Source organism: Aphelocoma coerulescens, chromosome 1A (genome assembly GCF_041296385.1).
Source record: "Aphelocoma coerulescens isolate FSJ_1873_10779 chromosome 1A, UR_Acoe_1.0, whole genome shotgun sequence".
Lineage (NCBI taxonomy): Eukaryota > Metazoa > Chordata > Aves > Passeriformes > Corvidae > Aphelocoma > Aphelocoma coerulescens.
The window spans coordinates 2,626,786-2,644,117 of NC_091014.1; the positions used below are offsets into that span (position 1 = coordinate 2,626,786).

General features: G+C 46.5%; 1 protein-coding gene across 6 annotated transcripts in view; it reads right to left on the minus strand.

The window, feature by feature from the left end:
- The window catches only part of EXOC4 (exocyst complex component 4), a 292,499-nt gene that overhangs the window by 61,002 nt on the left and 214,165 nt on the right, over positions 1 to 17,332 (minus strand). For all 6 annotated transcript variants that reach the window (XM_069034175.1, XM_069034176.1, XM_069034191.1 and 3 more), the window contains one exon: positions 16,119 to 16,338. In XM_069034175.1, coding sequence (XP_068890276.1) covers positions 16,119 to 16,338 — 220 coding nt within the window. The remainder of the gene's footprint in view (positions 1 to 16,118; positions 16,339 to 17,332) is intronic.

The following is a 17,332-nucleotide window of genomic DNA, read 5'->3' on the forward strand; positions in this document are numbered from 1 at the left end:
TGCCAGAATCCTTTCCCAGCTCCTCATTTTTACATCATTCCAGCCTTCCCAGGCATCCAGGAGGAGATCCAGCAGATGGGAGCTGAAGCTGGATCCCAGCAGAGCAGAAATGAGCTCCTGTTTTTAACAGAGGGTGACTGACCACAGGAACAGCTTGCTGTGCTGGGTTCTCCATCTCTGACAGGCTCGAAATCAAGCCCAGGTGCTTTCCTGGGAGAGTCACTGCATTCCCAATGGAATTACAGACTTAATGAGGAAATTCCTGGCTGGAAAAACTTTGCTGGCTGATTATGCTGCAGATCTGATGATTTTATTCTGATTTTGAGCTCGAATTCCACAGCAAAAGATGCCCAAGTTATTATTAAAAACCCCCAGCCAGCAAAAGCCCCATCCCAGGAGCTCCAAGCCTGGAATCTCTACAAGTGGTGGCATTTTCTTCCCCAGCACCAGCGAAGCGAATCTGTCCACCCAAGACACACCAGAAGTGTTCAAATCTCCTGAATTCCCCACAAAATGGGAATTCTCAGCACATGAACTCTTAGCCAGCACCCAGGAGGTTGCCAAAAAGGGGCTGGATCTCCAGCGGGATCATGGTTAAGTTTGGAAAAGACCTCTCAGATCATTGAGTCCAACCCTCAGCCATGGTCACCACCAAACCACGTCCCCAGGTGCCACCTCCACGTGTTTTTTGAACACTTTCAGGGATGGGAATTCCCTCACTTCCATGGGCAATGCTGTTCCAATGCTGGACAATCCGGGAATTCCCTCACTTCCATGGGCAGCTGTTCCAATGCTGGACAATCCAGGAATTCCCTGCCAGGGTGGTCTCACCTCCAAAAATCCCAGCGCCAAGACTGGGAGTATCTACATGAGGAGATGCCTTTCCATAATCTTCAGTAAATCCCTGATGCCAAGCTGGCTCCTAACCCAGCTTTGTCACAAGCTTAAAAAGCAGGGAACAGGAAAAGAATCACTTGGACAAGGACTTTCTTTCTTTTATTCACATTTCACGTGCACCGCAGATGAGCGGGGAAGGGAAAATCTGGTTGGACACAGAGGGAAGTTTGTGACAGTCCCAACTTCCAGCCCTGACTTGAGCCACTGGGATCCTCCTGGAATGCTCCAGCAGCCACAGCAGAAGAAGGAATATCAGTGCCTCGGCAGGGAGATGGACGGGATAATTTAATTGGTCTTTTGTATCTCTCCCTTCTCCGGTCCTGCTGAGTTCTGGAGCTATTATTAAAGGCATTTTTTAAGGTATTTTAATTTACTCCTCCAAATGGATTCCCATCCATTCACTCCCACCAAGTGAATGTTGTCAGGGACATTAGTGGGGTGATAAAATAGCTGCAGCTTCCCGCTGCTTTTAATGTGTTCCATCCACCAGAAAAGTCATTAGCTCTTAGCCTTTAATACACCCTCTGCACTGCTGCACAACTGTTTATCACTTAAAAGCACCACGCTCTCCCTTTATTAATCAATATACATTTGTGCAAGGAAAAGGGACTCACAGCCACTGATTCCAGCCTGGTTTGTGCTGCAGGAGCTGAAAAAACATCCCTGACATTTTCATCCCCGCCCTTGAATATTCCTAGAAGTGGCTTTTACTCAGGTTTTTACACAACTCCCCCAATTACAGGTGAGCTGGTGGCAAGGTGACAAATTTATTTCACCGGTGGTGAGTGGCAGCTTTCCCTCTCCTTTGTCATCCCTGCTCTAGAACATCATTAGCAGCTGCAACACGACACAAATGGGACGTGGAGCACGGAATTAACGATGCTCAGGAGCAGAGAGCTCGTTTTTAATAAATGTTTTCATACAGTGGGCCCAGTTTGGAGAATAAAACCCCTCAGTGTTATTTTTATGTGCTCTGAGATCTGTTGTTTTTTTTTTTTTTTCCCCAGTCTCGAAGCCCCAGCATTTAAAATATACTTATCTATTAAAAATGTCTTGCTGGAGACAGTGAATAGGAATGTTCAGGTGGAGGAGGGATGATCCTGGAAAGAGACAGCAACCACGACAAGGGCAGCTGGATGATGAAAAACCAAAAGAAATTGGGAAAAAATGGATTGAGAAAGGTTTAGAAGGGCTGAGCTCCCAAAAGAAAATGCTGTTGTGTCCCTGGATTGGTGCTGTCCAGTGCAAAGGCTGTAATTATGATCTAAATTCAACAAAATTAATGAAAATGCAAGAGATCACTGGAAAAGAAACGGTGAAATCCAAGAATGACAGGTAAAGGCTTAAAAGGGACCCTGAGCTAAGCCTGGCTGAGCTCCTGGGCTCACAAAGATGTCATTTCACTGAAATTAGCAGCCAATTTGTCAGATTTTGGCATCAGTGTCTAAAAGCCTCATTTGTAGGGGTGAGAGAATGCAGAGAGAGACCAGGCCGATGTCACCAGCGGGTTTTGGTATAGGGGGATCCCAAAAGGTACTCAAACCTCACCCTCAAACACCAAAATTCACCTTCCAACACCAAAATTCTCCTTTCAGCACCAAAACTCACATTTCTGTCTCACTCCTCATTAACCCAACTCTAATTAATGTGACAAAGAAGTCTTTGTTCACCAAAGCAATCCCTGGCAAACATGGGGAGAGAGCAGAGGCCTTCCTATGGATCCATCCCTCCGAGGCATCCCAAAGAATATCAAAACTCACAGTTAAATTCACTGTATTATTTTCCGTGGCTGGATTTTATGCAGCTTTAAGGCTGGTCTTAAATTTAAAGGACAAAATATTTCCAAAGGGAATTTCCACCCCAATTTCCACCCAAGAGGCCAGAGGTGGCCACAGGGTGACAATTTGGTTCTTCAGGTGTTTCTAACTTAGGTTTCTCTCAAAAGAATGGGTAACATTTAGTTTCCCACATTTCCATTAGAACATTCCAGGGCTGGAATGCTATTTATAGACAAATCCAGTGGAATTGTCTATAAATAAAGGAATTGGTTAGGAAAAGGATAGGAAGGAGAACATTGTCCTCTCAGATCATTCATTCAGCAGGACTTGAATTTCAGTATTTTATTGCACAGGCCAGTGCTGGAACCACTGAACTCCAAGACAAGCAAGACACTGGAATTCCCAATCTCCATCTCCTTTGATTCCAAAGGATTTGAAACAAATCCAGTGCTGGGATGGAGAAACCCCAATGCAAGTCAGCAAGGAGGTGCCTCCCAAGCATCTCCAGACAGAACCTGGGCAGAGCTGAGGGCTCCTCCCAGGAAGGACTCAAAAAGCAGAACCACTTGGAAATGGGAGGTGATGGACTCAAGGTCTCCACTCAAGAACAGAACCCAAATATCCTTAATCCTGAAAAAGTTTAATTTAATGGAAGCCTTGGCATTATGCAGAGTTTCCCAAGCTGGAAGCTACGAAAAGAGAATTGTCTCACGTTCTGGAAAATTAATCAGAGGATTAAAAAAAAATATCTTCCATTCCACTTACTCTCTTGGTTTACTTCTTTTTTTTTACATTTACAAAAAAACCTCAAAACTGCAAATTTTGCATTTCTGCATCATGGCACGAGCAGGGGTCGAATTGACCAATTGAAGGGTGATGCAGGGGGTCTGTGCACATCCCAAAAGGGAAAATCCAGCCTGAAGTGCTGCCCCCAAAAAGCACAGACAGGAGAAAACTCAGGGAAGCTGCACGTGCCGGCATCCCTTGTGATTTATTCAATAAATTCAGCCTTGTGCTCTCCACATCAAAGACCGAGGAGATCACAGCTCTGTCCCTGGATGTCTCCAAAGGATTATCTGGAAATTCCTCATGCGTGGAGGCTGCTCCCAGGATCTGACAGCTCGTGTTAACATTGCATTCATCAAACCACAGTGACCACCCCAAAGCCCCGGAGACTCGGGAATGACAAACTCGGCAGCACCAGCCTTTGATTCCTGCCAGGAGAAGCCGGAATGACAACGAGATCCGTGGGCTTGGAGCTAAATGGAAACATTCTTAACCCACTGTTTTCCCCTTCTTTTGTCTCTTCTTGACTCAAACCCCACCAGCTCCAAGGGTGGGGCCATTCCTGAAGGAAGAAGATTCCAAGGAGGAGCCATGGAGTGGGGATGAGAGCTGTAGCCATGTATCCCAATTTCTGGAAGTAGGGATGGATTTGGAAAATGTCAGAGGCCTGCAGGGCACTTTCCCTTTCAGAATGACCTTCTCCACTGGGAAAGCTGGGCCCCACTGGTTTAAGACAGCGTGGGAATGGGACCACTTGGATCTGTGGTGGAATCTCCATCCCTGGAGGTGTCCAAGGAAGGCCTGGATGTGGCACACTCAGAGCTCTGGGCTAGGGACAAGGTGGGGATTGGTCACAGGTTGGACTTGAAGGTCTTGGAGGGCTCTTCCAACCTCAGGGATTCTGTGATTGGCAGGGAATCTCATAGATGGGACACAGACACCACCAAGGCAATCCCAGAATGGAATGGTTTTGGAAAGGACCTTAAAGTCCATCCAGTGCCACCCCTGCCATGGGCAGGGACACCTCCCACTATCCCAGGCTGCTCCAAGCCCCAATGTCCAGCCTGGCCTTGGACACTTCCAGGGATCCAGGGGCAGCCACAGCTGCTCTGGGAATTCCATTCCAGCCCTTCCCCACCCTCCCAGCCAGCAATTCCCAATTCCCAATCTCCCATCCAGCCCTGCCCTCTGGCACTGGGAAGCCATTCCCTGGCTCCTGTCCCTCCAGGCCCTTGTAGTACAGATAAATCTTGAATTACACACCGAGGACACCTTTGCTTCCCTCAGATCCCAACTATTTTTATCACAATTTTCCCAAAGGCCTGTCCATTAATCCAGAAAACCAAACCAAAAAGAAGCAAGAATTATTCAGCTGCACTTCACAGTTTCGCACACTAAGCACTGAGGATTTCCACTCCTTTAACTCCTGGCAAGGAATAAAAATAACTAAAGGGACTACTCAGCATTTTAGCAACCACCTGCTGCTAACTCAGGATTTCTGCTGTCCCAAAGCCCCACGCGACGGCAAAACCCCGCTCCCAATATCCAGCAGAAGGGCAGCACGGAAAAGAAGTTGTCTTTTTCCCAAAAAACACGTTAGGAGGAAAAAAGAATAAAAGACATCAAATTGGGAAACGAAAAACCCACTGGGTCAGCTCCTTGTGGGAGATGTCTGATAACGGCGGCGCTGCCACTGTTCAATCCCCGGCTGGCGCCGTTAACGAGCAATCCCGCTCGGAGAACGGGCTGGACGAGGCCATGGATCTTCCCTTCCCACGTGGAACTCGTGCATCATTTCCTGACAGAGCCACCTCCCCTTCCCAGCAGCTGAAGCATCTCCGAGAGGCCTCCCAGGCATTAGGGATGGCGGGGAAGGAGCGCTTCGTTTCATCGCCCGTTGTTCCCCCGGCGCTGACGACGCTCCGGCGATCGCCCCGCGGATAAATCCATGCAGGCACTCAGTGGGAAGGCCAGGGAGCCAAACTTGGCACGGATGGAGCCATCCACACAAAACATTCATCTATTAACCAAACGGCAGCGCTCCCAAACCCAGCGGGGTCACGGCAGAGCCCTGCTGGGAAACAGGAATTAACTCGGAGCGGAGATCGTTTGTCTCTGGAATGTTGTCATAGTCGCTGTCATATTCGTGGGTGAATTCCAGGTTTTCTTGGGAAGGCAGGTGGCACTCAAGATCGCTCATGGGAGAGGCCTTGGAATGCAAAGAGAGCTGAGGAGAAATTCATCTCGCCCAGAAGGAATGGGGGGAATTCATCTCTGATGCTGTTGCAATTAACGGCAGCAAATTTCACTCAGTTTCACACAGAAGGAAAAAACTGGAGCTCAGGTACTACCAGGATACTACTCAGTTACTACCAGGCTACTACTCAGTTACTCAGGCTTGTGTTTCATTCCTATGTAGAAAAAACATTTCTCGTCTTACCCAGAGAAAAACACGGCCAGGCCTGATGGGGAACATGCATCAAACAGCAGAAGTGTTGGAGAAATGGGATAATCATCCCATTTGGGCCAATTTGGGGCCATCACTGGGCAAAAAAAAGGGAATTTTTGGGGAGGAAAGGGGAATTTTTGGGGAGGAAAGAGGAATTTTAAATATTCAGTGGTTGCTGCAACACGGGGTGGGATCTGTATTTACACATCTTCCCCTTCAGCAGCACAAAAAGGCTGAGGGATGTGGCTACACCAACCTCCCAAAGGAATTTCCTGAACTCCCTCCAAGTGAAGAGCCAATTAAATAGCCTTCAGGAATTCATTTCTTTTTGGCCAAACTGCTTTCACAAGCTCCTGTCCCTCAGCAGGACCACGGCGGCTGCACAGAGCACCCTGGGTGAAAAGGGAGGGTTTTTCACCCCGAGACATACAAATCCCATCCTCACTCCCATGTCCCACTCACCCAGGAGCCATTCCCTCACCAGCAGGAATTCAGGAATTCAGAGGCAGAGGGAGTTTTCTGGGAGACCTCAGGGAACAAAAGTGAGGTCAAACGCTTGAGGTGATGCTGAGTGGTTCAGTTCCCACAAAAGAAAGAGTTCCTGGCTGCTGGATCCCGAGTCCAGCACTCAGATCTGCTTGGGAATGCTGGGAACGAGCCAAATCCTGCTCTTTGCCCTCCTGAGCCAAGGACAATCCAGTGAGTAACCGTGGAGTAAACTCTGCTTAAAGGAGGGGAGGGTTTCACCCTGAGCTGTGACCCCACCCTGAACCTATTTATCAAAACCACCCGAGCAAAACGGCCCTGATTTTATTGACAGCAAAAAGGGCCCAGAGGGTCAGTGGAAAACACCATTTTATGGACCAATTCCACCACCTTTAGCTAAATATTTGAATATTTACCCCACCACCCATTGAACAATTTGCTGCACCTCCACTGGAAGGCGGCAGAAAAGAGATTTGAGCATTTCCCCTCAATAAGCTGGGAGCACAAACCAGAGTCTGAAATGCTCTCACATTTTGTTCCTCCAGCAGCTCTCTAAAATTGACTGAAAAAGCAATTACAGCGTTCCAGTTTTCTCTGCTGTTTCTATTTTTGTTTTCCTTTCCTGAGATACACAAAAATAAACCAGGAAGGATGCTGGAGGCTCCACCAGATCATAAACCAGTGGGGAAGCTGGGAGAGAGGGGATATGGGCAGTTAAATTGATGGAAAAGATCCCCAAAGTGCGAAAATACTTTAAAGTCTCACCTGTCTGCTACTTTTACCATGATAAAGGTGCTTAAAAATGGGTGTTATCATGCAATTAAATAAAAAAATAACGAGGGGATGTGAAATAAATTGCAATAAATGACTTTAAATTTAATTATTGCAGAACAATGTGTTCAGAACATCAACCAAAACCACACAGCTCCTTTTTGAGAGCAACATTTGCAACCTCAAATCAGCTGGAAAAGAAAAGCAACCCCTTGAACAACAACCTCAGCTCTCAACCTGCCCCTTCCTGTGCTGCCATGAACTTTCCAACTGGATGTTCCCTAAATTCCTTTCCATTCCTCTGGAGTCCAGGATGAAAAAAAAAAGGGTTGTCTCACAACCTGGACCTCTTAAAAAAGGTGAATCCCCAAATTAAATCAATGGAAGGGGCTGGAAATGAAGCTCTGGTGCCTCCTGGCCACCACTCGCTGCCTGTGGTGTCATTTATTGATTTCCAGTATCATTATTTCAGGATTTCTATGGTTTTGTAAGGCATGGAAATTCCTCCTCTGGCCAGGCAGGTCATTCCTACCTTCATTCCAACCTCTCCTGAAGCTTTGTGCTGCCACCAGCCTGCAGGGAATGATCCAACTACAGAAGGCAAATAGGGAATAACCCATAAGAATCCTTCAGCTACGTCACAGCTGCAAGTTAGAATCAGTCACCAGGGGGTTTTAGGGAATTAATATTCTTATTTATATTCTTAACATAAATAAATAAGATTAAACATATGAATTTGAGATGATTTTTGGAAGACTTTGTGCTTGCCACAAATCTGAGCCCCGCCCGAATCTTTTCCTCCTTGATCCATGTCTAAAGGACTTGGAACATGAACTTGGAGCAAATCATTCCAGGATTTTGCCTTCTCAGCTTCATTAGGGCAATTCCTTGATTTTTTTTTAATGTTATAACCCCATATCAGACCAACATTCTGCAAAACAAAAGTGCAGGTGCTGTTCAACCCCTTTGTCTCTTCAAGGCTGGATTGTTTCATGTTCAGGAGCTCAGTTATTCCCATTATTTCCAAAAAGGGGTTTATTTGGGATCTCACACCTTTGCAGGCAACCAAAAGCCTGAACATTTCAATTCCTGGGCTGAACTTTTCCTCACTGTCAAATCAACATTTGGACTTGACTCAGCCCCTGTCACTGGGTCATGACACAGAAACCTCAAAATGCTTTTAAATCACACAGGAAATTCCTTTCAATTAAAGCTGATTTTCTTGGCTTCATTAACAAACCACACAAGTGTTGCCAAATTAATTTGAAGAGCCTAAAGACCAAGTAAAGCCTTGACACCCTCTGGTTACTTGTTGGTTTCAACTCAAGAGATGATAGATCCTGCCTGCCTGAGGGAATTTATCATGGATATTGATGGATTTGTTATTACTGTCATTATTATTATTACTATAATTTATATCATTATTATCTTTGCCACTCTTCCCAGAGTTTCTCTGGAGATGAAACCCGGATGATGTGCTAGCAGCTCCTGAGGAGTGTGATTGGCTTGACAAACCAGCAAACACAAAATTCCTCAGGAAGAACAAGGAATCAAATCCAAATCCCTCCAAAACCCAGTATTTTGACACAGATTGATTCCTTCTAACATTGCTTTTTTATAAGGAATTCATCTGAGTGTCAGAACATTGCTCTGAACCCAACAGGAGTCCAAGGTGCCAAATTAAGGAATGGATGCTCCTTGAACCTGGGAATGGGAAAATTGGCTTTAAATGGAGCAGAAGTCACCTGGAAGCAGCTTTGTTTTGAGAGGGTCTCTTCAATGACATCCCCAATCTGGGAATGGGTTTTTTCCAAACATTTCTCCCAATCCCAAAGAATCTGCAGGAGCAGCTGTGACCCCACAGCTCCATTTTCCTGCGCCACCCACTGGAATCCAACACCATTCCTGCTTTTCAGCCAGGAAATATTCTTCAGGTGACTCTAAGAAGACCCAAAGCACACACAAGAGTTTTTCTTTTCAGGTCCATGACTAGACCAGCACCTGGAGCTCTAAAACCTCAGCTGCTGCACATTTTGGCAGTTCATATTCCAGGAAAATGGGTCATGGAATCCCAGCCTGGTTTGGGTTGGAAGGGAACTTCAGGACCACCCAGTTCCACCCCATTGCCATGGGCAGGGACACCTCCCACTGTTCCAGGCTGTTCCAAGCTGGCCTTGAACACTTCCAGGCATGGAGCATCCCCAACATCTCTTTGCTAATTGGGAGAACAGGGATTAATAATATTTTTCATTTTGTGACAGAAAACAACAGAGCAGGAATTAAACAGGGAACGCCCAAAGCGGGTTCAACCTGTCCCTCACAGCGTGCCTGACACGACCCTTAAAGGAGAAAAAAGAGAATTAAACAGAGAAACCTCAGTGCCTTGGGCTAAAAGCATCCTGGGGCTCCCTTGGAGGCTGGAATGTTTTGTTTGCTTCTTTTCCAGGCTTGTTTTTCTTTTAACTGTGTTAAAAGAGGTTATTGAGGGATGTTGTTCACTCAGGGAGGAGTGGGATGCAGCCGAGTGACCAGATCTCCTTCTGTCCTCTCCTGTTCCAAATGCCTGACATTGTTTAGATCATTTTTAGGGCCAATGGGATGGATCTCATCTCCCTCCCACTGAAAGAAATCTGCTGCTACTCCAGGGACTTCGAGCTCAGGTGAGATCCAAATTGAGGTTCCATCTCCACACATCCAATGCCTGTCAGTCCTCTCCTCCTTCCCCTTTTCCAGCAGCCAACAATCAGCACCTAATTAATTAAACCAGCCCTGGCCAGAGTTCTCCTATAGAGTTGTAGCATTTCCTCGATTTTCACACCCTGGAGCAGTTTTCTTTACAGGCACAAAGTCCTCAAATATTTTAATTAAACAGCCCATCCCAATGGTTTGAATTCCCCAGGAAATCCTGGATCAGCCCCAGGATGACCAGACCTGGTACCCTCCAACAGTGGGAGGGAAAAGTTTTTCCCTTCTCCACAGTGCAGCTCCCACAAAGCAAAAATCCCAGCACTAAAGCAGATCATTTGCAAAAAAACAAATCACAATTCTGACAGCTTTGTGCGTGCGAGGGTAACTGTAATTTTATTTTATTTTATTTTATTTTATTTTATTTTATTTTAATGGAAGGGCTCTATTTATAAATTAGAACCAAGAGGGGAAACTTTTCATTTACTGCCTTCCCTCGGTTCTTTCAGATGTAAATTCGAGTGCTACGAACCTTCCAGCTGCAAAGTTTATCCACTTCAGCAGGAAGATTCCAGAGGCAGGGAGGAAACACACGGTGCCACGAGGAATATTTCAATGGAATGGCAACATCCCTGCGCTGTTGCTCATTTTTTAATTCTCCTGTTGACAAGTCCCTGCCTCCAAAATCCCAACTACTCCCACTGAACGCTGCTTGTCAGGAAGGGGCAGCCCCTGCCACACACACAAAAAAGAACTTTACACCTTCCCTTTCAACAATAGATTAATGTCTCTTTTGTTCTCCGAGAGAGCCGGGTGTCATATTTCAAAACGTGCTTTTAAGCCAGGTATAATTAAAGCTCTGCGAGAGGAGGGAGGCAGAGAAATGAGCAGCCAAAGGAGTACTAAAGGCATTTTAGAGGGTGCATGAGCTGGAAGGTGCCTCATCCCTCCCTCTCACCACACAGCTACAATTACATTCCACGGTGGGGGAGGGAAAAAGAAAAAAAAAAAGAAAAAAAAAAAAAAGTAATTATAAAAATGAACTTTTCCTCGAAAAATGAGCACGTCGTCAAAGGATTGCTGCTTTGAACAGCACAGTGCTTCAAAAGGAGGATGAATTAGTGCTGACAACTCAATAAAGTAGCCATCAATTATTCAAAATGTGATGGCTCTTCTCATGCAGCACTTGTGATTAGGAAAACATTTCAAAAGCTGGAAATGAGAGTTATTCTTCCTCAATGAAATGGGCTTCAAAATGCGAGAGAAGAAAAGTAATGGGACTTTGGAGGAGCCTGGCAAGAACACAGGGAAGTTTCTTCTCTTGGAGCCATCCATCAAATGCTTCACCTGAGACTGTTCCAGGCTGGATTTGGGATTTATGGAGCGGAACAAGCAGAGGGAAAGGAAAAATATCTGTGATGTGAGAGGGGGACACAACCTTCAGCTGATGGGTGCAGAGAGCCCAGCCCAACCAGGCCCCAAATTAAACCATTGGTGTGTTTTGAAAAAGCAAATATTCACCTTTCCGAGGGAAAAGAAAGTTATGGAAGAACCAGGTTTCCCAGAGAAGTTTGTGGAAGTTTTTGATGTCCCAGGCCTGGAAGTGGCCAAGGCCAGGGCTTGGAGCAACCTGGAACAGTGGAAGGTGGCCCTGCCCATGGCAGGGGGTGGAGCTGGATGGGCTTGAAGGTCCCTTCCAATTCAAACCATTCTGGGATTCCATGAAAGAAATTCCTGGAGGAATGTTGGTGATGGAGCAACACAGGTTCCTTTAAATGAAGTTTATCAGAATTTGCTTTTCCAGGTGCTGGATGCTCCTCCTGGAACTGCAGCTCCTCCATCACCGAAACAACCCCGGCGAAGGCAAAGCACTGGTTTAAAATTGCTGAAATCCTGGAAAAAAAGGAGCTGGAGGAAAAACGGAAAACTGAGGGAGTGTCACTCCTGTGGCAGCTGGATCTGTGAATTCACACTGGATTTTCAGCAGCACCCTTGGGCTGAGGAGAAGCTGCTCTGCCTCAGCATGGCAGGGCCCTGCTCTCCTGCCAGGGATCCTTAATGAGTTTGCAAATGAGGAATGTGCAGCTGGGGCTTTAAACAAGGAGGGTGGCCAGGCTGAAAGGTCGCTCCTCTGGCCAGGGAGGTAACAGAGGCTGGGTCTGACACCAGCCCTGTGAGGCAAAATGAGGATTTATGAGAGCAATGGTGCTGCTGAGGGAGCCTGGCAGGGCTCTTTGGGTAATTAAAATAATCAGTCAAGTCCTGGGATGGAGGCTGGGGGCAGATCCATGTGGTTTGCTCCCAATTTCTGAGGAAAAACTGACAGCTAGAGGGAAAAAAATGAAAATATACAAGGAAGTTTTAGTGGTTTTAGTGGTTTTAAGGGTTGAGCGAGTAGTCAAACCAGCACTGAAGAGCAGCGGCACAGGCCAGGGTGAGGGTGAGGTCCCTTCATGGAATCCCAGAATGGTTTGGGTTGGAAGAGACCTTAAAGCCCATCCCATCCCACCCCTGCCATGGGCAGGGACACCTCCCACTGTCCCAGGCTGCTCCCAGCCCCAATGTCCAGCCTGGCCTTGGACATTCCCAGGGATCCAGGGGCAGCCACAGCTGCTCTGGGAATTCCACTCCAGGGCCTTCCCACCCTCACAGGAGAGAACATGGCAGACTCTTGCTGAGGTGAACAAAACAGGTTGGTGGCCTCAGGTGGGACCAGGATCAACATTTTGCACCCAACTCTCAATGGAAATACTCAAGGCCAGGTTGGATGGGGCTTGGAGAAATCTGGGATAGTGGAAGGTGTCCCTGCTCACGGCAGCAGGGCTGCACTGGAAGGCCTTTAAAGGTCCCTTCTAACCCTTTAAAAGTCCCTTCCAACCCAAAACATTCCACAATTGAATGATTCAGCACTGAGAAAACGAGGGTTATCCAGTTCCTGACCAACTCCAACTCACGACACAAAGAGGCATCCAGGGATTTCAGGGATTAACGGGATCCAGAGGCCTCAAACACGGGGCTGTTCCCTCCAGGTCGAACATGACTCACATCTGTGGGCTGGTTTGTGAAGCGTGACTTTGCTTCTTTGCTTTTGCAGATCTGAAGAGGACAAAAATAATTCTGCCTGCGAGGGGCACTGCCTGAAAATGTCCACATGCAACTCCCCTGCCCTGGGATGCACTGAACGTGCAAGTGGAACTCGAATTTTTAAAATAAATGGAAGCCCTGACGCTCCGCCTAAAGGGATTGCTTTGTACAGCTCAGAACTCCCCGGTGGAGAACTCACACATCTGCAGCTGACTTACACAGGAGCCTTCTGAAAGCTTCCACAAAAGGCAGGAACTGCACTAAACGTTCCCCTCGGAGGAAAAATTATCTGAAGAAATATTGGAAGCAACAGGGAGAGTCAGACTCCCACCGAGAGATAATTCTGTCTCTCGTTTTAAGCTGGAAAAGAAGATTTAGCACAAATTCTGCTGTCGGTGGGTTTTACCCTCTTGACATGAAAAATATAAGTAAGAGCTGAAAACATCTTGGTTGTAACACCACGCCACTGCAAAAAAAAAAAAAATTGAAATATGAGGCTCAGAACCATTAAAACTGCTTTAAAATTATCCTTGAATGGGAAAAACCCCAATTGATCAGCCATGCCTGCTCCTTAATGGATGCTGCTGGCTGGGAGCCAGCCTGGAAAGACAATTAATTTGTTTACACTAATAAATAATAACATCCAGCCTCCATCAAAGCGTGGAGCCATCAGCCCTGGTGAGCCATGGAAAGCTGCTGGCTGGGACCATCCTTCTCCTTAATAACCACTCGTCTGACGGGGAGAAAACATTCCAGAAGCTCCCAGGGATGTCTCCTTGGAAAGTCACAAGTGAGTGATTCCATGCATGGAGTGGGTGCTGTGGGAATTGGCTCCAGCAAGTTGTTATCCTGAAAAACAGCTGCACACCCTGACTTTTTAAGGAGGTTTTTTTGGGGATTTTTAGCCGCTGGAGTTTGGCCAGAAAAATATCAGGAGCATCATGGACACAATGCTGAGATAAGAAACAACAGAAGCTTTAAAGAAAAGGAAAAATCCCACTGTGCTGCTCCAGAGTGAAGCAATTTGTGTTTTTTTTTGGAGATGGAGCAACAGGTTTTTAAGGCCAGTGACCAGCTGGGTGGAAAGATTTATCACCTCGTTGAGAACCCTACAAGAACAACCTGTAAGGAGCTGTCCAGGCACTTGTAGCCCAATTTAGGATCGATTTAAACAATTACAGCCTGAAATTTAATGCTGAATAATTTTGAGACAAATGAGTTTCACGGTGATTCAGTTGCTCTGGAAAGGAAAAGAGTTTCAAGTGTTTTACATTTGAGGAGGGAAGAATGGAAAACGAGGCTGCGCTCCGGTAAAATGGAATATTTAGAGAGGACAATTTTTTTAAAGGATAATCTTAACAGCAATGGATGATTCATCCGTGAGGACACGATGCTGGAAAATCTCTTATCTCCCAACTAGTTCAGCTCAACATGTGCTGATAGTGATCCCAAAGCAGCTTTATCAGCCCGAGCAGTGGGGGCTGATAATTCCCGAGTCGTGTTCGAATCACAGCCGCAGAACCTTCAGAGAGATCTTTGGGATAGCAAAGAGTGGGATGGTTAAAGCAGGAACCCATGAACCAGGCAGGAAAAAGCTGGGGGAGAGCTTAATTCACCACATTTCCATCATATCCATGAGGTGAAGGGGGCAAAGACTCCAGGCTCCAGCCCTGTCATGCAGAAATAGCCTTTTTTTTTCCCCCCCTTGAGAGAAAATCCATGGGATTATTTTAGGGAGCTATTTGGATGAGTTGGTTCAAAGAGGCAGCAATTTTTCTTCTCTTTTCAGAGAATTACCCTTCTCTAATGTCAGGAACAAGGAGACCTCCTGACCACGCACAGTTTGACCAAGAATAATTCCAGTTCAAAACGATTTCCATCCATCATGAGAAACAAACTGTAGCAACTGGACGAGAAAATTCCAAGCCATTCTGTCTCTTCAACCCTTAATGAACTTTAAGGAGATATATTGATATTAAAGAACACATTTTCATGTGAAATGAAGCCACGAGTCACAAAAAATACTTCATCCATTTTAAGGCTGGTAAAGGAAACAATCCAGGGATTCTGTGCAGTTCCAAAACATTTCAACTCCTGGAAAGTGATTTTTGGCCCCTTTCTAAAGAAGCTGTTCCTCTCTAAGGACTTCTGGAAATGCTCTTCTGGAATCTGATTTTGCTTTGGCTCTGAAAGGACCATCCCACCCCTGCTGACCCCAGACAGGCACAGTGACCATTAATCCATCAAAAATCCTAGAAATGATAACAATAATCACAGTTATTCCTATTGCTGCATTATAATATCCCTGTGTTTTACAGCTCTACACTGGGATAGAAAATGGTCACATAAACCTTGGGATAAAGGTGCTGCTTCCTAAGGATTCTCCTAGTGTTACTTATCCCTGACAAGAGGGTTTCACAGGAAAGAGGGAATAACTCAAAAGGATTAAAAGAGTTTGACAAGAACAACAGCAAGAGTCAGTTCATTCCTTTCAGTCCCAGGCAACACATGAAATTCAGAATTTTGGGGTGGGGTTCCACACTCTCCTGTTCTCCACGGAGCTGGGATGAGGACTTGTTGCTTTTATCACTGTTCCACACTCAGCAAAGGTGTTTCAAAGGAGACTTCTCCTACACACACTCCATCTCCGACCCAAATCCCTCACATCTTTTTCTGATGGAGGGAGCCGTGGGGCTCCACATCCATGACCAACAGGGCTTGGGGGGATCAGATCCCATCCCTGCTCCTCCTGGGAGCTTGGAATGTGTATTTATCCTGATTGCACGGCTCTGTGACTGGAAGGTGTCCCCAGAACTTCTAAAGGAGACACACACAAAAATCTTCCCAATCTCCCATCCAGCCCTGCCCTCTGGCACTGGGAAGCCATTCCCCGGCTCCTGGCCCTCCAGCCCTTGGCCCCAGTCCCTCTGCAGCTCTCCTGGAGCCCCTTTAGGCCCTGCAAGGGGCTCGGAGCTCTCCCTGGAGCCTTCTCCTCTCCAGGGGAACATTCCCAGCTCTCCCAGCCTGGCTCCAGAGCAGAGGGGCTCCAGCCCTGGGAGAATCTTTATGACCTCCCCTGGACCTGTTCCAGCAGCTCCATGTTCTTCCTTATTGGACACACAACCAGGTCCTGGCTGGACATGGACAACCAGAGATGTCCTGAGCAGTCACTCAGCTCCTACCTGCAGCAGAGGCCTCTGCACTCCAAGGATCTTCATGGTGTCGGCGTTGGCCAGGATTTTCAGCGGATCCGACGCTTTGGTGACACCTTCAATCTCTTTGTTGATCTCGGCCAGGACCTGGTTGAGGAAGATGTTCTTGATGTACATGGTGAGGAACTCACGGAGCGGGCACTGCTTGGCTGGGCCCAGCTCCATGGCGTACTCGATCTCCTGGATAAACCTGGAAACCAGAGAGGGGAAGAATAAATTGGGAGTTAAACCATGCAGATCCTTTAGATTTGTTAGCGCTGCCTCTGCCATTCCAACATTTCAGAGCCGAGCGCCGGCAGGGTGGGAATGACCATGGACAGTCCCAGCTTGAGGAATGAAGAGGAGAAAAGGTCCACAAGGTAGTTTTAGGGGAAAAAAAAAGATAAAATACAAACAGTTGGTGAGACGAAGACTAAATTGCTGGAGAAGAACAGATAAAATGAGAGAAAATCCTTATCTCAGGCACAATTCCTGTTTATTTGTCCAAAAAAAATTGGCTTTTCCATTTGGGACATGCTGGGAAGATGTCCTTATAAAAACAACATCACCATTAAAAAAATGAAGATGCCACAGATCCCTTTGAAAAGCCAAACTTCCTCCTGGGCACGGTCACTCAATTCCCACAGGTGGGTTCCTCATCTCTAAACTGAACTGCAGAATATTCCAGCTCAAAATCCAGAGAAAACATGGAAAAAAGCAGTGTCTGTGCACGATGCCATTATCCTCCTGCATTATGGAGGTCTGTGTTATGGTGTATTTTTATCATCCTTTATTGTTCCATCCCAGGATCCCATTCCTGTGCACACAGAGCAGCAGGACGATTCTGGGAATGTTTCAACACCAAATGTTTGCCATCTCCTGCAAAATCTCTTTATTTCTGTGCTGCCATCTGGTTACCAGCGAGGAGTTTTCTTCCCGAAATTACCTCGTCATGTCTTTAACTACATCTGAGGCAGTGGAATTGGTATTCCTTTCAAAAGAATTAGAGACTGAATAGCAGGAGCCAAAAAGGATTGAGACACGTTGTCCGGAGTTGTGCCGAGGGAGGTTTAGGTTGGATATTGGGAAAAATTTATGCAGTGGAAAGTAGTCAGGAAGTGGAGCAGGCTGACAGGGAAGTGCAGAGTCATCATCCCTGACAAAAAACATGGATGTGGTATTTAGGACATGGTTTGGTGGTGAAT